General features: G+C 35.4%; 1 protein-coding gene and 3 pseudogenes across 2 annotated transcripts; 2 read left to right on the top strand and 2 right to left on the bottom strand.

Annotated features, from left to right (window-relative positions):
- The first annotated feature begins 712 nt into the window (after positions 1–712).
- On the top strand, positions 713–3,904 carry LOC143587671 (sodium/calcium exchanger NCL1-like). The gene is made up of 8 exons (XM_077068901.1): positions 713–1,232; positions 1,322–1,531; positions 1,734–1,912; positions 2,005–2,150; positions 2,218–2,485; positions 2,566–2,970; positions 3,057–3,335; positions 3,545–3,904. Exons 1-8 carry the CDS (start codon positions 797–799, stop codon positions 3,779–3,781), a joined length of 2,160 nt encoding a protein of 719 aa, XP_076925016.1. The 5' UTR covers positions 713–796; the 3' UTR covers positions 3,782–3,904.
- A 74-nt stretch (positions 3,905–3,978) lies between these two features.
- LOC143585693 (putative pentatricopeptide repeat-containing protein At5g40405 pseudogene) lies at positions 3,979–5,524 on the bottom strand (annotated as a pseudogene).
- A 3,567-nt stretch (positions 5,525–9,091) lies between these two features.
- LOC143585684 (pentatricopeptide repeat-containing protein At3g62890 pseudogene) lies at positions 9,092–11,530 on the top strand (annotated as a pseudogene).
- A 368-nt stretch (positions 11,531–11,898) lies between these two features.
- On the bottom strand, positions 11,899–14,228 carry LOC143586531 (putative pentatricopeptide repeat-containing protein At1g56570 pseudogene; annotated as a pseudogene). Its single transcript, XR_013144723.1, has 2 exons — positions 13,376–14,228; positions 11,899–13,074 (listed from the first exon to the last, which is right to left on the bottom strand). The product of XR_013144723.1 is annotated as a putative pentatricopeptide repeat-containing protein At1g56570 pseudogene (transcript).
- Positions 14,229–21,121: the final 6,893 nt, after the last annotated feature.

Raw genomic sequence — 21,121 nt, 5'->3', positions numbered from 1 at the left:
CCAACTATGGGTTTACTTTATTATCCGCACTCGTGCATGTGGTATTAGAACATCCACATCGCTAAACATACACAAATTAAACCGCCACATCAAATAACCAGTCATACGCGGCTCATTTGCATACCAGAACTTGATTCCATCCAGACAAGTGAAGCAAACTCACCCTCCAACGCTCAACAGTCGACACTTTTTGGCTTGAGCAAACCCCAAATAACGATTGTGTTGGAGGTGCTCTTAGTTATTCCACGTTGAAAAGTAAATCCTTGACTTGTCAAATCGATTATATAAATTCATACAAATTAATATTTTATAGAGATTTCTTGTGAGAAAAGAAAGAAAGACACATAGTTATTTGCATCATAATATCTAGAAGGCAGTTTCTTGAACGCTTCCTTCATAATATTAATTTGGGCCATCATTAAACAATCAAAGATGAAAATATATTTCTCATCATCATCGTATTTAATAAATCCCACCAATAGCAAAGCTATGAAAATGATATATCTGAACCTGACAACCTGTCATTCAGCAGATCAAATCTTGCTACGTAGGATCAATCAGATAAACTGATGTCATTATATCACATGGCATAAAACATGCATGGTTGAACTTGTAAACCAAGTCTACTTGACCATGAATAATATTCCAAACTACACATTACACAAAGTCTTTGTCTTTATGATTTTCCAAGATATTTCTTTTCCTAATTCAACACCCTTGCTTTTCTATATAATCAAACTCTTTTTAAAACCTTAATCCACACAAAACTTAAAGATCCACCTAACCATCATTAAATATGGTTAACTTTACAAAAACCATATATTATGCTTTATTTATTCTCTTCATATTATCCACGAAAGTTACGAGTAGGCTTTTACGATCGGGTTTCATTTCAGATGGGAAAGTTACGAGTAGGCTTTTACGATCGGGTTTCATTTCAGATGGGACCGATGACACGGCTCAAGGGGACATGTCGTCTTTCTTGTACCTTAAAGGAATCGATGTCGATGTTCCTGAACAACATTGTGAGCAAATGTACGGTTTTCTGCCATGTTCAGAAACTCTTTTAGGCCATTTTTTCCTTATCGTGGTCTACGAATACTTACTGTTTCACGGGGAATCGTATGTTGCTTCCGGAGGCAAAAGAATATTCCAGATTCTTGGTCCCGGGATCTTCGGTGCAAGTGCTTTCCAAGTCCTTGGTTTCCTTCCTGAATCATTGATACTTCTTGGTATGTCCATAAATATCTCGGTTTCTTCTGCGGGACCCACATGTTAAAAATGCTAAATGTATTTTTATCATTTTGTTGTCTGTTTACAGTATCTGGACTTTCAAACACTAAAGATGTAGCTCAAGAGAATGTTCTAACTGGAGTTGGATTACTAGCCGGGTCCGCTATACTTATTCTAACCGTAATATGGGGAACGTGTGTTATCGTTGGAGGTCGAAAGTTTGCATCAGAATCTGGTTCAACCCCTTCAACAATTCCTGCACAAAACCAATACCAAAAGCTGTTATCGATTTTCACGGGTTAGCCCCTCAATCCATTTAATTTTATTCCCAGTCATAAAAGGGTCGTAAACAGGCTGACTCAAACACGGCCCGTTTGGTTAAACGGGTTAGCAGGGCAACCCAAACATGTCCTGCTTATTAAATGGGCCAGACAAGATAATAACAACCCAAAACCTGACCATGGTTATTACTATAGTGATTTGTGTCTTATTATATGCAGGTTCTGGTGTAACTACAAATGAAGACACAAGTCATGCAGCCAAAATTATGGGTATGTCGATTATACCATTCGCGTTCCTCTTGGTTCCAGAAATATTTTTTGGTGTGTCTCAGGGTTTCATCTTCATGACCCCTCTGTTCGTTTCATTTACGTTCTTGATCACATACTTTATATACCAGGTATTTACTTTATTAACAGTATTAAGACAGAATTAGCATAATTAACTTGTATAACATGCATTTTCTTATTGCTTCTATATCTTCCCGTGTAGATGTGTGAGCCTAGCATTCAAAAGAGAAGACTAGCATACGTGAAACACGAGCATTTAGTTGTGGACATACTAAAACATCTGCAAGAACACACTGCAGAACAAGTACTCGCTGAAGACGGTTCACTAAACCTACCTGCTATACAACGGTTAGAATACTTTGTTCTTTTTCATATCTATGCTCCTTTGTTCTTTACATATTGTTTGATATTGCAGGATATTTACAAAAATTGATCAAGATGGCGATAGCTACATAACTTTTCCTGAACTCAGAAAACTTCTTCAAGATATTAAGTTCACGCAGTTAACTTGGAACAAGGAGAAAACAATGGAAGAAATAATGAAAGAGTTTGATAAAGACGGTGATAGTAAAGTAACCATGGAAGAATTTGTAGAAAGATTCGAAAAATGGCTCGATGAGACCAAAAATGCAGTAGATAAACGACCTTATCGATCAGTTAGATCGTGGAGGGACTTATATCAGGTACTTAAACTAGAAATTTTGCATCAACAAATAATGTTTTGGTAAACTCTGAAATTGAAATTCAATATATTTTATTTCAGATTGTCCAACCATGGATTATGAACAAAAAGAAAGAAGAAGAGATGATGAAGATCCTGATATCTGAAATTATACGACACGTCCAAAGCTTCCCATTAGATAACTTTTACAATGAAGATGGAACAACGAATGTATCTGCAATAAAAGGGTTGTTTGAAAGAATTGATATTGATAAAGACAACTTTGTATCACAATCAGAAATGAAGAAATTGATAATGGATATAAACTCTCAGAGAAAACCAGAGGATGTAGACAAAATAACAGCTAACATAATGCAAAATCTTGACACAAGTGGAGACCAGCGAATTGATGAACAAGAGTTTATAGAAGGATTTAAAGAATGGCTAAACAGATCTACTAATGACCTCATCCCCAAGTCACCTGGGCCTAAAACCGATGCATCCCTAGTAAGTAAAGTCACATGATTTTTAAAAGATTTTAGATATAACTTTGTGAAGTTATAGAGTTGACTGAGAAAGTCAAATGTATGCAGAAACCATGGGAAAGATGGATAGATGAAGATGGGGTAGATAGATCTATTTGGGCTTGGACAAAGGCTATAATGTTGCTGGTTCTTGGGATAACCATTTTGGCACTTTTGGCTGAACCACTGATACACAGTGTTCAGAATGTGTCTAGTGCTGCAAATATACCGTCTTTTTTCATATCTTTTATATTAGTCCCGTTGGCCACCAACGCTAGAGCAACAATTTCAGCCATTAAAACTGCAAGAAAAGGAAATGAAAAAACTACTTCTTTGACATTCTCTGAGGTTTGTTTTATGCCTATTGACATATCTTTTTAATATTTATCTATGATGATCATGATCATCATAATAGATGGTATAATCAACGGGTACCTTGGTCTGTTAAAGTAAATACATAACCCAAGGTATCCCATTTTTCAGTAAATGGCTTCAACATCACCTTTTATAAAATAATTATGATAATATTTTTTGGGTTGTTTGTTGATGATATGCAGTTATATGATGGAGTATTTATGAACAATGTTCTTGGATTTTCTGTTCTTTTGGCGGTTATATATTTTCGAGGCTTAGCGTGGGATTTCTCTGCAGAGGTTTTGGTGGTGGTGATAGTTACTATCATTATGGGAACCGCAGCCAGCTTTAGATCAAAGTTCCCTATTTGGACATCATTCATTGCATACTTGCTCTACCCGTTATCTTTGATCTTCGTTTATCTTTTTAATATATTGTAAATCAAAAGAAATGTTTACTTGTACAGGATTATTGCATTTGTACATAATATCCATTGAGAAATTCATGTAATTGTAATTGATGTTTTTCAAATATAAATTTTTACTTGTTAGTGGAAATGGTACATGAGACTTACTTTATTAGTGAATAGTGATATTTTTATAATTATAAGTAGGTATCTATTAAAGATAATAATTAGATTATAATGCAAAAATTGTAACATATTCATTTTGTCTACTAAAGCACAAATGATTTATTGCACCTGTGTTATAGGATCAAGGATGTGTTTCTATTACACTAACACCAGGGACCTTAGCAACCCTTTTCGACTTCATATTATGCCTCACGCAATCGACACTCTCCCACTTATTAAAATCAGCATAAATGTTTGACAACTCAACATAAGCACCATCCTTCTTACCTTCTAGTTCGACCATCTTTCTAGAAGCAAGCTCGGCTAACTCAACGTTGTTATAAAGCTTGCAAGCTTTAAGCAGAGCACCCCAAGCACCCGCATGTGGTTGAATTGGCATGCTATAGATGAAGTTCAAGGCCTCATCTAACTGTCCAGATAAGCCATATAAATCAACCATACACCCATAGTGCTCAAGTTGCGGTTCCATCCCATACTCTTTCATCATAGATTCAAATAACTTACAACCTTCTTCAACTAATCCTGCTACACTACAACCTTTTAAGACCGACGTAAATGTAACCTCATTCGGCATCACACCCTCGTGCAGCATACGTTTATACAACTCGACACACTTCTCACCATATCCATTAATCGCCAGTCCTCCAATGGCGCCACTCCATGTATACACATTCTTTTCTTTCATCCCCCGAAACACTTCCATCGCCATATAAACGTCCCCACACTTTGCGTACATATCCACAAGCGCACTACCTAACGTCACGTCAACGTTTAGTCTCTTACGCTCCATATACCTATGGACCCATCTACCCGTATCCAAAGCACCTAACCGAGTACACGCAGACAAAACAGAAACCATCGACCCCTCGTTAACCTTCAAACCATTTCTTTCCATCATGAAAAACAATTCCAATCCCTTCGAAGCCTCCCCACACTGGACATACCCGGTTATCATCGCGTTCCAAGCAACAACATCTCGCTCAGTCATTTTATCAAACAGTTGGCGTGCAAAACCAATATCGCCCAATCTCGCACACGCAACCACCATCGTCGTCCGCGTCACCAAATCGGGATCACGAATATCCAAAAACAAATCTTTTACATCTCCTAGAAACCCCATCTCAGCGTACATATTAATTAACCCGCTTTGAACATGCGGGTCATGATCCAACCCGTATTTCAACACAGTCGAATGTACAGCCAAACCCAATTCCTTAACCACCGTAACATTCGCACAAGACTTTATCAAAAACGTAAACGTGTAGTTATCGGGTTTTTGATTTGATTCTAATATCGATTTATAAAACCGAAAGCTTTTTTCAGGAGTTGAGCTTCTGGAGTAAACTCGGATTAAAGAGTTTAAAGCAAAGACTGTTGGATTATGACACGGGTCTAAAAGCTGAACAGAGTATTCGATGTTGCTTGGGTGTTGAAGAGCAAATGATGCGGCAAATTTGGATACAAGATCCGGGTTATCAAGAAAACCATTAACCAGCAACTGAGAGTGAATTTGTTTGATTTCTGCAAGGGTTTTGCATGAATCTGCAATGGAAACTGTTGGGTGTCTCAAAAAGGTTCTCAAAGCTTGCATTGGACAGGCGGCGATGGTGGTTTGGCACCAAGTTCTTTCAAATCAAGATTCTAAGTTTGATTATTAATGTTTTGTCACATGACATGTAAAACTGGTCTACGTCATTTATAAATTAATATTTATAATTATAAATTAATGGGGTTGATTTTCGGTTATTATGGGATCGTTGGAGGAAAGTAAGTTTGAAGTTAAGATTGTTTGTAAATATTATTCAACTGATATGTTAGAGTTGAGATTATTAAAATCTATTTTATCTTTTACAAATGAAATAAGACGAGAGAAAAAAAAGGTTTTTCTTTTCATTAATACGAATTTGCAAGTTTCATTGTGTATCTTAAAATATCACGTTGAACGTCCTTTGTGTTAACTTTTGGTAACAGAATATGTTATTCACACTAATTGACGTTAAAAACTTTGGTTAGTTTCTTTTAAACGACAATTCTGCACTTACCTCAAAATAATCAAATATGTAATTATCACAATTGTTTTCCTTTTCTTTTATAGTTAAGTTCGGTTTTCATCGGTGTGGTTTGATCAAAACTTTAATCCCAAAGTTTGCTTTTCACACGAGACTTGTAGTTATTTGTAGTTCAGTTCAGATAGCTAACTTCGACACATAATATCTTAACCAAGGTACACATAACATCGTGGGCTTCAAAAGGGATCTTCAAAATGACGTGGAGGGGCTTTACGTCCCAAACACCATGTCGAGGCTTCTTGGGAGAGGTGGTAAGGAGGTGGGCTTTGAATTTTTCCGGAACTTGAAAGAAGGGGGGGGGTTAACTCTTACACTTAGGTGCCTCCCTGTCATTTTTACGTTGGCTTTAAAGCCCCTACAATACAAAACTTTAGAGCATTCTCATTTCATCCATCATTTTTTATCTTATAATTTAACTAAAGTTCGTACTTCTCAAAATCTAATACTACCCATCCATCATAATTATTTTTATTGTATTCACAAACAATTATATTATTATATTTTTCGTTTTTATACACAATGATGGATAGTAATTTTTTATATATAAAAAGTTGGTATATAACTTTTTATAATTTAGGGGTGAGAAAACAAATAGTAGATTAGACGAGTTAGGGGCTGTTTGGCAAATGCTGAATCATTAAGTGCTGAATCAGTAAGAGGTCTGAATGGTTAAGAGTATCTGAACGAATAAGTGCTGAATGAGTAAGTGATGTTTGGTTGGGCATCTGAATAACTATGCAGAATTACTATTTTGCCCTTCTAAATTAATAGCAAACATGCTGTTTGAACAAATAATCTACCGAATATGTTGAATCAAATTGAATCAAACTACCAACAACAATACTTATCACAAAATAGCAAGCCAACATTTTATGTTAAAACAAACTACCAAATCACGATCAAACAAATTAAACAATACATAATAAGAAACAGAGTAGAAAGACAAATTAAAGAAGTAACTAGTATAAAGTGTATTAAATAAACACAAAATAATATAAAGTGTATGCTGGTTTTCACAATAAAGGAATCATAATCCAATATTACAACAATATGTTCTACACCAAATCGATGTCACTTGCTTGTAATCAATTACGCCTAGCTAAAGTATATGAGAAAACCAACTTGATATCCATTTCCTTGGGATGCATCAGTTTGGCGTTCAATAGATTGGCGTTCAATCTTCCAAATATAATTTTGTTCAATTTGCAATAACTTTACGATCGTGGCCCAAAAGTGCCCAACTCCAACAACGCAAACAATGGCGTCCAAAGCAGAAAACGAAAAGACCTGCACGTTTAAGAGCCAACACAAGTTAAATTAATGCACAACAATACAAGACAATTTATATGACAAAAATAACTAAGCATACATTCAGCATAAGATTGAACCGTCAAACTCATAAAGCATCCAACAAATAGTCACTAACATCCATATCAACAAAATAAGCAATATTTAAACACAAACGAGTCAAAGATTTGCTCAACTATTGTTCAATTAGCATGACCCTTAATTTCTCACAACGGGTGTTACTAGTTATTTAAGTCATTCTCACATAAAGATTGTGTAGATAAACTTTACAAATGTAACGGGCCAAAACGACCTGCTTACTAATTATAATGTAGGAGCTTGCATAACCCGTTTACTTGTACTTTTAAACTTATAACACACCCTCCAATAGTGAATGCAATCAATTTAATTCAGCAATATATGTTATTGATCAAGCATGTATAAACATTCGCCTTTAACTTATTTTTAGATAATTAATTTTGTTGTGCAGCGCATTCTGCGCAGCTGCGTTCATCGACTGATTTGACCCACTAAATGACCTTACTTTTCTCTGTTCTAAACTTCTACAGAAACTAGACCCCTCAAGGTTTCCAACCATATAGATAACACTCGAAACGGACACTCGGTTGATTTTATATGATTTTTAACAAAGTCAGTACAGAAGCTGTCAAAAAGCTGCGAAAATTATAATTATGGTTTTTCCCCAATTCGACCCAAGACTTGTTTACATCCCCAATCATGGCTCAAACAAAAAATAAACACTTCTGTTATGCTACAAGCATCAAATGTACCTAAGATATCCCAAATCCATTCACAAACATCGTTAAACACATGCAAGGCTACAAGTTTTTAAACCTTCAATTTTTTTTAGTTTCATTCACAAACCCCGGGTTTTTGTTTGGGTTCGCTTATTTCCGTTACAGATCAGTTTTTTCAACACATATTTCAACACATGATGCACAAATTGCACACTCATCAATCACAATTTTTAACTAATACACAATTTAAAATATAAGAGATTACACAGATTGTAAAATACACAGATTACACACTCATCTACATACTAAACATGTAAAGTCCCTTAATATATCAAAACTCAAAAGCTTTGTACACAATCAGGAAATTCAAAAGGAGTCTCAAATTGGAAGAAGAACGAGCTAACAGATTATCTCCCGGTCTTTGCAACTATAGTGTTAATAAAAACTTTAGCCAATCAACATTTGTAACAACTTTAACATCAAACTCATAAAATTCAACAAAGCCTAAATCGTAATCAAAATAACCCCAAAACCTGAACCAAATTTCTAGCACAAAAGTGTTTCAATTTTTAACCCTAATTGACCAATTAATCGGCAAATTTGAATAAAAATCAATTGGCATAAACTGAACATCAATTAGCACATATTTTTAAGACATAAGCAGACATATGCAAACGAATCTTGTAATTTGATGAATCTTTATAAGATTTAACATAAATTGAAGACAGAAATCATACCTGTTGTGAGTGGAATCAGGCAGAAATCGAGGATGATGGTGTTGGTGTGCATTAGTCGTTCACCCAGAAGAGAAGAAGGAATGAATGATGTGTGGGCAATTAGGTCATCTTCCCATTCAGTTCCCATTCAACGATGTTTTAAAACTGAATGATTAAGAGCTTCATTCAGCATTCAGATGTGAGCTTGGAATGAAAAAAACACTCTGGAGATTCAGACCTCAAACCCATTTAGACCCATCTCAAACAAACACACCCTTAGTTTTTAACCGTTTTTATTTTTCAAAATTTAAAGATAAGAGATTTCATGACCAAAAACTATAAATAGCATTAGTTCTTCTCAGTTACCTCTCACTAATCATTCACTCTCCATTTTCCTATGAACTCTGCAAAGCTAATCAAATCAACTGCAGTATATAAAAACACAACACTTAATCAGTCAATCTTAGACACCCTCTTGCTTCAATGCCAACACTTAAACCAATTCAACCAAATCCTATCTCAAATGATCATCACTGGCTTCATCAAAGATACATACGCAGCAAGCAGAATCCACACCTTCACTACAACCCAATCTTCATTAACCAACATCAATTACCCACGTAAAATATTCTATCACATCCAAAACCCAAACACCTTTATTTACAACACCATGATGCGATCTTACCTGCATACAAATAACCCAAAAGAAACGTTCTTTATCTACAAATTGATGTTAAACAACAAGAATATTGTTTGTCCTGATACCTATACATACCCTTTGTTAATCCAAGCCTGCATTGCCAGGTGCTCGGTTTTGGAGGGAAAAGAGATGCACAATCATGTTGTGAAAATGGGTTTTGATTCGGATGTTTATGCACGGAACACTTTGATTAATATGTATGCTGTTTGTGGAGACATGGTGGATGCACGCAAGGTGTTTGATGAAAGTCCTGTGAGAGATTCGGTTTCGTGGAACTCGGTTTTGGCGGGGTATGTTCAGATGGGTAATGTAGAAGAAGCAAAGATGGTGTTTGATTGTATGCCCGAGAAGAATGTAATTGCGTCTAATTCGATGATCGTGTTGTTTGGTCGGTTTGGGCGTGTCGGGGAAGCTTATCGGTTGTTTGTTGACATGGATGAAAAGGACGTTGTTTCGTGGACTGCAATGATTAGTTGTTATGAGCAGAGTGGGATGTGTCAAGAGGGTTTGGTTATGTTTGCTGAAATGAACCGGAAGGGGGTCGGGATCGATGAAGTTGTGGTGGTTAGTGTTCTTTCTGCGTGTGCCCGGTTATCGGCTGTTGAAACCGGATCATTGATCCATGGATTGGTGGTTAAAACAGGAACATTAGCTTATGTTAACATCCATAATGCTTTGATTAATATGTACTCCACTTGTGCAGATATAGCAACTGCAGAGAAACTCTTTAATTCAAGTTCCTGCACAGATATTGTTTCTTGGAACTCTTTGATTTCTGGGTATTCGAAATGTGGTTCATTTGAGAAAGCACGTAAAACGTTTGATGAAATGCCTGTGAAAGATGTTGTCTCATGGAGCGCATTAATATCCGGTTATTCACAAGCCGGTATGTTTGATGAGGCTATTTCGTTGTTTAATGAGATGATGGCTGACGGTGAAATCAAACCTGATGAAACCATTTTGGTTGGTGTGCTCTCGGCCTGCACGCGCTTAGCGGCTCTCGAGCAAGGTAAATGGGTACATGCGTATATCAATAAGAATGGTTTAGCGGTTAATTCTATTCTTGCTACCACGCTTATCGACATGTACATGAAGCTCGGGTGTGTGGATAGTGCGGAAGATGTTTTTAACAAAATGGATAACAAAGGTGTGTCGACTTGGAACGCTTTGATTCTTGGGCTATCGATGAACGGCGAGGTCGAGAAAGCACTTAATATGTTCTCGGAAATGAAACGATCTGGCGTTGTTCCTAATGAGATAACGTTTGTGGCGGTCCTTGGTGGTTGCCGCCACATGGGGTTGGTGGATGAGGGACGGCACCACTTTGATTCCATGATCAATACACACAAAATCGAGCCGTATATCAAACATTACGGATGCATGGTTGATCTTCTCGCACGTGCGGGTCGACTCAAAGAAGCCGAAGAACTAATTGAGAGTATGCTCATGACCCCCGATGTCGCCACATGGGGGGCGTTGCTTGGCGCGTGTAAAAAACATGGTAACAATGAGATGGGAGAGAGGAGCTTCAACCCGACCATGAAGGTTTCCATGTTCTTTTATCAAATATATACGCGTCAAAAGGGAGTTGGGACCACGTGGACGGAATACGTGGGACCATGAGTGAAAACCATGTTGTTAAAACGCCCGGTTGTAGCATTATTGAAGCCAATGGTGTAGTTCATGAGTTTGTAGCCGGGGACACAGAACATCCTCGAATTCATGAGATTTTGGAAATGCTAGATGTAATAACCGAACGGGTGAAGATGATCGGTTATTCCCCAGATACGAAGGAGGTTAGTTTCGATATTGATGACGAAGAGAAGGAGACGACACTTTTTAGACATAGTGAAAAGCTAGCAATCGCTTTCGGGCTAATGGTTACGGGGCCCGCAACTCCGATTAGAATAATGAAGAATTTACGGATATGTAACGACTGTCATGCGCTCGCGAAGCTTGTGTCAAAGGCGTTCGACCGCGAGATTGTGATGAGGGATCGACATGTGTTTCACCACTTTAGGCGCGGTTCTTGTTCATGTATGGAATATTGGTAGTGACTGTTATAGCAGGTTGCAGACTTGCAGTTTATTTATAAATGGGTCGGTTTTGAGGTATATTTTTCTTCAAATAGGATGGTTAGAATTTTTGTAACCATATCTGATATCAAATACCAAGATATGTAAATATCGCATTTTACCATCTCTAGTAAAGACTTGTTTTGATCCGAACCCATTTTAGCCCGTTAAATGACCGATCTAGCCCGTTTTGCCAGACTTAGTTGCTGTGTATGATAGCATATATACTTCTGAAATGTGTGTGATTATATATGTTAAATGTCTAGAATATCATTCCAGAGTGAAAAAGTGTGGAGTTAACTTGTGTCAATCACCCACATTATAAAACTATAAGATACGTGAATCCTGCTCAACCCTACCCTATGCCCCAACTCGAGTGACATCGGTCTGCTCAACCATGTGTCGACCCAATACTCTAAGAACCTGATACACAGGCTCAATTTGCGAACCGCCCTCGTCTCCAGCAACAAAGCTATAGACCTGATCATGAACCTCCAACCAACTCCTACCCGCAATTTTCTTATCCCCCAAACCGTTAATCATATTCCTCATTTTGGCTCGATCGTCCCATTTACCTTCAGCCGCATACATATTTGCCAACGTGACATAAATTCCCGACTTCTTAGGCTTCAAATCCAACACCTGGCAAGATGTCATAACGGGCTGCCCGTGTGCTTTACACGCCCCAATAAACGCTGCCCAAACAGATTCATCAGGCATACACGGCATATTGCGTATAATATCATACGCTTCCTTAAACCTTCCACCGCGAGCAAGCAAATCAATCACACACGCATAAGTTTCTTGACTCGCGCTTATTTTATACTCGGTGGTCATCAGTTTAAAGTAAGTCAACCCTTGGTCAACAAGCCCCGCATGACTACAAGCGGTAAGAACCGCGATGAACACAATCATATCCGGTTTTATACCCGAATGCACCATCTGATTCAATAACTCAACTGCCTCGGTTCCATACCCATGGCTCCCGAATGCAACCATCATTGAAGTCCAAGAAACCCGATCTCGACACCACATTTCATTAAAGATTCTTTTAGAATCTTGAATGCTTCCGGACTTCGCGTACATGTCGATTAAGGAATTTGCTAGTGGCAGATTCTGTTCAAGGCCTTTCTTGAATATCCTACCATGAATCTGTTGACCACAGGTCAACGCTGATAAATTTGTGCAGGCTGATATAACACTGGAAAATGTGAAGCAATTTGGAGTGCAATCCCCCCATTCCATTTGCAAAAACAGGTGTAAAGATTTCATTGGTTCAGGCTTCGCGTATCCTGATATTAATGTGTTCCATGTAATGTCGTCTTTTCCGTTCATTTCATTAAAACACGCGCATGCCTCGTCAAAACTGTTACACTTAGAATACATGTCTAGTATAGAATTCATTACTGGAAGATTAAGGTCAAACCCGAATTTGAACACCGAAGCGTGTATTTGCTTGCCAAAAGTATGAGACCCGACTCCTGCACATGCACGAATTGCAATTGAAAAACTGTACGGGTTTTGTTCGGCTTCCTCCTGTGCAAAATTATCAAAAAAATCTTAATAACCCGTTTAGTTAAACGGGTGTGTTCAGGTCAGCATGTTTAACCTGTTTAAACAAACATGTCGACCCGTCAACCAACTTAAGTAAACAAGTTGACCCACCAACCCCCTTAACCCATTTATTACAACCTGTCAACCCATTTGACTTGGTTAGATAAATGAGTTAAACATATTATGTTTAAGTTACACGATTTTAAGTGTCTTGTTTATGTCGTTGACACGATTAAGTATACGGGCCCGATACGGGCCCATGGGCCATAACCAAAACACATACCATGAACATTTGTCGAAACACTTGAAGGGCAGCAAGGCCGTTATCCCTATGAGTGAATCCCGTTATTAGCGTAGTCCAAGACACCTGATTTTTGACCCGAATCTGCTCAAAAACCGAGCATGCGTACTCCATACTTTCACAACAAGTAGCATACATGTCCAAGAGTGCATTCTCAACATATATACTACCACCAATAAACCCATGTTTCAAAGCCAACCCATGACCCAAACCACCACAACAAAGAGACTTCATGCCTTTACAAGCCTTCAAAACGCTTGACAGCGTGAACGCGTTCGGGCTGTCTAAGCATTCCCTCATCATGTTTTTAAACATCATCCATGCCAAGCTGTATCGATCACAGGCTGTGTAGCCCGAAATCACAGCGGTCCACGCAACGACATCTCGGTCAGGCATTTCGTCGAACAGTTGGCGTGCCTGCTTGAGTAACCCATTATCAAAGTAAGCCTTGATGAGATTGGTTGACAATTTGGCGGGAGATTCAAGTAGAAACGGTGGTGGGTTTGGTGGGTTTGATTTGTATTTGTAATTTCGGGTCCAAGTTAGAGGATTACAAATTTGTATTTTACGATTCATGGTTGCAGGTTTTGGAATTAGTTAAAGAAATCATGGTGGAGTTGATGAATGGTTAAAGTATCAGCAAGCCCATTAGTTGCCATAGAATCAACGCAGTGATTGTGTATTGGGTGGTTGATAATAATAAACATGATCATAACCTGTTTGTGGAAATGCCTGAGAGAGACGACGGCTTCTGATAACAGGCCTTCTATGGGTGTTCTCCGGTTCGGAAATCGGTTATTTGGTTAGTTTATATCGGTTTATTCGGATTTGAATTTTTTTTGTCCTATCCCGTTATCCGTTATCCGAACCGAATCAGAATTCGTAATTGTCTACCGAAAAAAACCAAATTTATCAGATTTCGTCTGAAATGTTTATTCTAAAAAAAGGCACACAAACTACACATATTCTGCTCACAAATCGATTCAAACTAAAAAAATGGTTCAAATGTGACTCAACTGAAAATAAAAACAAATTACACACATTGAAACCGATTTCAAAAATATGTGTATAATTAAATAGAACAATTGCTTAACCGGTTAAGTGGTTAACCGAAACAAGCTGATTTCAAAAATATCCCTATCCGAAAACCGGGATTCCCAATTCAAATTCGGTTAAGAAGCGAACCGTAAACCTTAATTCTAAAAAAATGATAGTACCAAAAATTCTTTGTTGTATCATTCTGATAACTAAGATAGAGCTTGTGTGATACATAGGAGGTTATAAAAATACAACAAAAAAGTTATATTTAATAATATTTATATAAAAACATACATTATAATTAAAAAGATATAAATAGTGATAAACAAAAATAAAATTTTATAATTCATAAATATCTAAAACCTCTTTAAATACAACATGACCATTGTTATTAGGAGAAATGTTAAGATAATTATATTTAAACTTTCTTAAAAATTGTTAATATATAATTTTAAGAAAGTCATAATTGGTTTATTGTGGTAATTAATATTAAATCTATACTATATATAAAACAAATGGCAATGACCTCTTAAAATTTAAGAGGTACAACTGTACAAGTACTATTGCATAAATTACTATCTTTAATGCATACAAATTTGAAAATGTAGGAGTAATATAGTATTTTAGACATCTAGAAAGGTTAGAATATTTGGTTTATAAAATATTTAAAATTATGATCCTTTAACTTCAACAAAACTTTGTTAATTTATGAAATACTTACAAATAAACCCCTTAACTTTACTCATTTACTTGACATATTCATTTAAAAATTTTATTTCTTCTATATCTTTTAATATACTATGTTTTAAAAAAAACCCAACTTTACCATTGCAACGTGCTTATTATGATAATGTACAAGTCAATTAAGCATAAGAGTACAACTCAAATATGCACTTATAAACCTAAAATATAATTATAAATTTAACCCTTCATTTATATTTAAATTTTGTAAGTTTAATTTATAATTACTCTTCCACCCCTTTAAGTTTACCCATATATTCATTTATATATATATATATATATATATATATATATGACAGAATTACAGATAATGTCCTTTATGTTTGCATTAATTTCACTTGTTGTCCCTTATTTTTAAAATTGATATGTTTTGTCCTTTACGTTTCTAAATCTTGCAACGTTTGTCCTTTAGGCCTAACCCAGTTAGTTTTTTTCATTAAATCAGTTGCAGATAAGGTCAAATGGGTCATTTCAATCATTTGTTTAAAAAAAAGATTTAAGAAATTAAAAAGAAAATTAAAAATGTAATATAAACAAATATAACATATAGATTTTATTATATATCCTCCCTCTCTCTCTCTCTCTCACACACACACACCTCTCTCTACAACCAACCACCACCGCCCGTACCTGCCACCACTGCCACAACCACCACCAGTGCCGATTACCTTCACCGCCATTCATCACCACACCCACCTACCTCCCATGCCAAAATCGAAAGCCTACAACCGACACAACCTGAAACCACCAGCGTCGTCACAACCAGAAACCGCCCACCAACCGCCGCCGCTGCAACCACCGTCAACATCTTTCTCGTGGTTGATTCTCTCTCTCTCTCTCTACTCTCTCTCAAATCTCCGTCGGGAACAACAAATAGATCTGAATCCGTTGTCCGACGACCACCACCGTATTTGTTCTAAACTTCTCTTTGTATCGATTAGTTGGCCGGAAACATGTGGGATCTAAACCGGAAGAATCCAACGGTTTTTATGAGTGTGGTTAAATCCAAGTAGTCGGAATCAAGTGATGATGTTTACTAAATTAATTTGAAATTGATCTTGATGATTACGTTTAAAGTGTGGTGGATGAAATCGCCCAAATTTAAACCTAAACCTAGATTTGATTGTGGTTTGAAGGTTCCGTCGAGTGCTAAAGATAAGGTTTCTAATGTGAAGTTGAAGAGGACGAAGTGTGATTTTGATTGGGAAGGCCTGTTATTAATATTTGGATTTATGATGTTGGAAAACCAGTTGTAGCCGCCAAACTCCGACGGTGGTGACAAGGTGGTGTAATGGCAGGTGTGGCGTTGCTGTAGGATGAGGTGGTGGTGGTGGTAGAGAGAGAGAGAGAATATATATAATATTCTATTTGTTGTGAAACAAGCCTAATAGCTAATGAATATGTAGGGAGAAAGATGGAGAGATTTCATTAATTATGTGTGTATTACAATGAGGTATAATCAGATTTATATATAAGAGAAGATAACTTGGACAATAAGCCTAATTTGATAACCACATAATATGTATTTATAACACTCCCCCTTGGGTATCAACTTAATACGCTTGAAGATGCTGTCTTATTAAAAACCTTGCTAGGAAAACCCAGTGGGACAAAACCATAGCTAAGGGAAAAAGAGTGCAGCGCGTATTGTCTCCCCCTGATTTATATATCCGTCAAAGTGGTAAATATCGATCTTCTGGGAAAGTTGCCCAAACTTTTGTAGTCAATCATTTGCGTCTTCGTTCGTTCACATTTGAATCCTTAAGTTGAATGATGTTGTATGATCTACACGTGAAAACTTATATTGCTTCATCTAGTAAACACTATGACCTTGATGTGTTTCTCTGCATAAACAAGACTAACCAAACTTGTTTTGATGTGTTAGTAAAATATAAACACATATCTTTCATACCTGAAATATATGTTTTAACCCGTTGTGATGTCTCCTAGTAGAACACATACCAATAAATATAAATAAAGAAAATAATAATCATATATAGCTAACAGTACAACATAATGCACAAATGCATTTAACTATGGTATTTCCGAGCCAATAATATTCATATTTAGATAGACAAGTCATTGTTAGACATCCTTTAACATGCTAACAGGATTCAATTTGTCCATGGTAAAATGTCTCATCTTTTAGATGTACTTTGATGGATTGATAAACATATGATTACACATATACTCAAACCGCGGGTCGAGCAATAATCACATCGTGTCAAGGTATTTCAAAAATTATCCTTCTAAAAGTTCTGCAGTTTTTCTCGATGATGTGTACATCATCACTGTAAACTGTGATTATATGAACCTATAAGAGTAAAATTTTGATAAAATTATGACTAATGACATCCAACTTATCTCCCTCCTTATCAAAATAATTATTGATTGTACCATGCTCAATCCTACTATATTAGTCCATACGCAATAAGCATAACTCTATGCATTTCCCAATCTATCATGAACTTCTTTCTAACTTGACAAATTATGCATGTGTATTCACTTTTCTAGGATTTTTGCTGCATAAACTTGCTCATTTAATACATCAATTTTGTATCAAATATCAAAAATCCATATTGTACCATTTCTTTGTTCATTGAGATATTGTACTCATCATATAGATTCTCTTCTATGTGTATACTTATTTATGCACAAGAATTCCATCATTAAGATGTATTAGTTAACATTTCAGGTATTCAACTACCTTAGGAAACTCTTTAGGAGTTACATTTATTTTCAACATATTCAATAATCGTAACATATTCAAATATGAATCTGTATACAACATGAGCCATAGTGTTCTCAAGAATTTAATTTACATGATTTGTTAATTCAAATCCTTCGAAGACTTTCTTGTAAACTTTCAGTATCAACTGAATCACAGTATTTATTAGACTCATATCAATTCTCTCTTTTTATTACCAGACTAGATATCGGAAAGTCAATGCTTCAACCATTGGAGAGTGCGTCTCCTCATAATTAATCATGGGTCTTTGCAAAATCCTTATGCTACCAATTTTGACTTATATCACTTTATTGAATTTTCATAACTCACATAAAATACCCGTTTGTATCTAATACATTTTACAACTTTAGTTGTACGAACTGCTGGTCCAACAAACTTTCCGTTATTTAGAGAATTCAACTCTGCCCTGTTTGCGTCTTTCCACTTTGGCCAATCAATTTTCATAGGCAGATTTAGAATCTTGATCCTCATAATCATTTCCAGCGCGAATTATATATAAATAAAATTATAACGACGTCGACTTTATTTCGATTCCATATATCTTTATAGACATGATACAATATAATTTACTGAGAGCTCTTTGTTTTCAGGTACATAAGGTTCTTCAAGAACCATCATGTCTAATCTCTTTCAAGAGACCTTTTTACTATACCTTGACTTGACCATCTTTATTACTTGCTCCAATTTTTGAGGAAATTTTACATTTGGAACCGATCAGTCTACCACGCTACACACGTGCGCTAGACTTATTATCAATATGCGTTTGCCCTTCCGGGACAATTAAATTGGAGCATTAGCAGTTCTTATAGGTGTCTTAGTTAGACACTCTCTTTCGGACAGTGAATAGTCCGGTAATTGATTCGCTAATCTTTATACATGAATTATCTTTTGAACTTTTAGTTCATATAATGTAGTTTGAGGATCAATGATAATTCATTCCAACTAAATTCGTTTTCCAACTGCTTTATTTCTCCCCCTGATGTTGGGAATGCTAATTCACTGAAGTGAAAACTAATGAGCTATAAACAAATATCACATTAACAACTCTAATATAAGCATAGATATCGACATGAATTCCCAACTTCCTTTGTGGCCTCATCTTTGTGTCTTGTGGTGGATTAATTTCAGTATATAACAAACATTAGATGAGAAATACTTGGTTACTGACCAAAAATCAATTACAATGGGAAGGAAGTATCATAACTTGTTGGCTTGATGTGGATTATTTTTCAACACATGTAAAATCATATGTACTCAAATACAAATATGAACATTTGCTCTTATGATAATTGCCTTTGCAATCAATTATAGACGTTGAGTAATTGTCTTTAAATAAACAATTTTATGTAAGAACATAATCTTTTATGAAGTTCAACACTTTTCCAATGATCATTATTAACTTGGGAATCAAATTCATTATTATAATTGAATGTAAATATACCAATATGAAATATTATGCTTGCTATCTTATTAGCTAAGCCATAGATCATGCAAACATGAAGTTGCGATCTTGATAACCATTTAGACGATGCATCGATTTTCAAAACACTAAATGGTATCATGTTAGGATATGTGTATCCTTTTATCAATTCCATAACATTTAGGGATTCACACCCTCTTTCAGTTGGTAAATAAATGATTTCCCTTGAGAGCAATATTACATGTATAATTATTATGAAGAATCTTTTGGTTCCTCAATAAATTTCACATCATTGACTCGGTGTGGTCTAACCGGCCATGCCATTATATAATCATGATCCATAAACTTCATGTTTATGATCGTATATGTATTATATGCTTCTTTAATACAATACATAAAATGTAAGAGAACCTTTTATTTTCGTTTCAAGCGATCATGCGGTTTCACTTTTGTATCTCCATATTTTGTTCTCATATATGATCAATCCATTTGCCACTTGTGGTGGTCGATCTCATTATTAACATGACCATGCTAACAAATTCCTATGGTCGATCTCATTTTTAATATGACCATCATTAGAGAGATTTTCTCAATCGTGTTCATGATCGTAATATATACAATGATAATTATATAGTCACATTCACTTAAGGGAATGATATAAAAACAAACCATTTTCATGGTTTATTCATATTTTCTCCGACATGAATACAAAATCACTTCAGTTTTTTTTCATACGTATTTAATAATATGCTACTTCACGAGCATATTTGAGGTTTGACAAATGAAAAAGTGTCTTATCAAGTTTTTTTCTTATAATTAATCATCGAGAAGTAATTACATGAATGAGTCATGTAAGATTTATCATGCTAATATTTTATAACCTTTAACAACGAGATTTACATAGTTTGATACATCAAGTGTCGTGTTATAAATGAATCTTAACCATTATTCAAATGCGTTTATAATCTTTTGTAATGGTAATATGAAACCACATCTTTGATCATATAGTTTTCTTCAATACTATCATCGATCTATGTAATACTCCTTAAGACATAGAACACAACTAAATTTAGATTCTACAATACTCGACATCATACAATGTCTCAATATAAAACAAGTTTTATTAAAACTTTGTTAAATAAGATGTTTGTTTTTCATCCGTTACAAACAAATATATAAGTCATGTATCCACGTATCATACCATAAGCATTCACACATATATATGTTGCATACATATATATACTACTACACTTTGAAACATAAACAAATTTCTCAATGAATTTCTTTAATGCTATAATAAATCTTTACTAAGAGTTAAAAAACCTTTATTTTCGTAACATATCATTCTTTTCCATATGTGTTGAAGATCTCAATGTTACAAATATATCTTTTGTCATACATACGTTTCAATTATATTTGATTAAGCAAAAGTTATAAAACGTATATATGATTACATCCATATATACACTAATTTGTATATCCACGACATACATAAATTAATAATTTCTGCTTAGTTATTTTTTTTATTAAAAAAAACAAGAACTTAATTAATTAACACAAGGATTCATTTAAAACTATACAAAGCTGTCGTGAACCTCAACATAAATATATTTTATGGAAAGTTGTAATTAATTTGGCAACCTTGTGCGAAAAAATTGTTACTATAAAATTGTAAAACAATCTTTATTGTAAATGAATTAAACCTTTAAATAATTTAATACAAAAAATATTGAAGATAATTTCCTTTAAAGCTTTTAACCACTAGGAAGTCCATCTAAAA

This window comes from Bidens hawaiensis, unplaced genomic scaffold (assembly GCF_021521415.1).
Source record: "Bidens hawaiensis isolate Kalapana, Puna unplaced genomic scaffold, B.hawaiensis_p1.1 tig00001575_1, whole genome shotgun sequence".
NCBI lineage: Eukaryota > Viridiplantae > Streptophyta > Magnoliopsida > Asterales > Asteraceae > Bidens > Bidens hawaiensis.
The sequence above is the reverse complement of the archived record's forward strand: the minus strand, read 5'-3'. Positions and strand labels throughout refer to the sequence as shown.

What these genes read in the sequence shown, in the direction of transcription:
- LOC143587671 (XM_077068901.1), top strand. Translation starts at nt 797, where the DNA reads ATGGTTAACTTTACAAAAACCATATATTATGCTTTATTTATTCTCTTC. An exon ending in CGTGGAGGGACTTATATCAG is followed by an intron (nt 2,486 to 2,565) that starts GTACTTAAACTA and finishes ATTTTATTTCAG; the next exon opens with ATTGTCCAACCATGGATTAT. An exon ending in CTAAAACCGATGCATCCCTA is followed by an intron (nt 2,971 to 3,056) that starts GTAAGTAAAGTC and finishes AAATGTATGCAG; the next exon opens with AAACCATGGGAAAGATGGAT.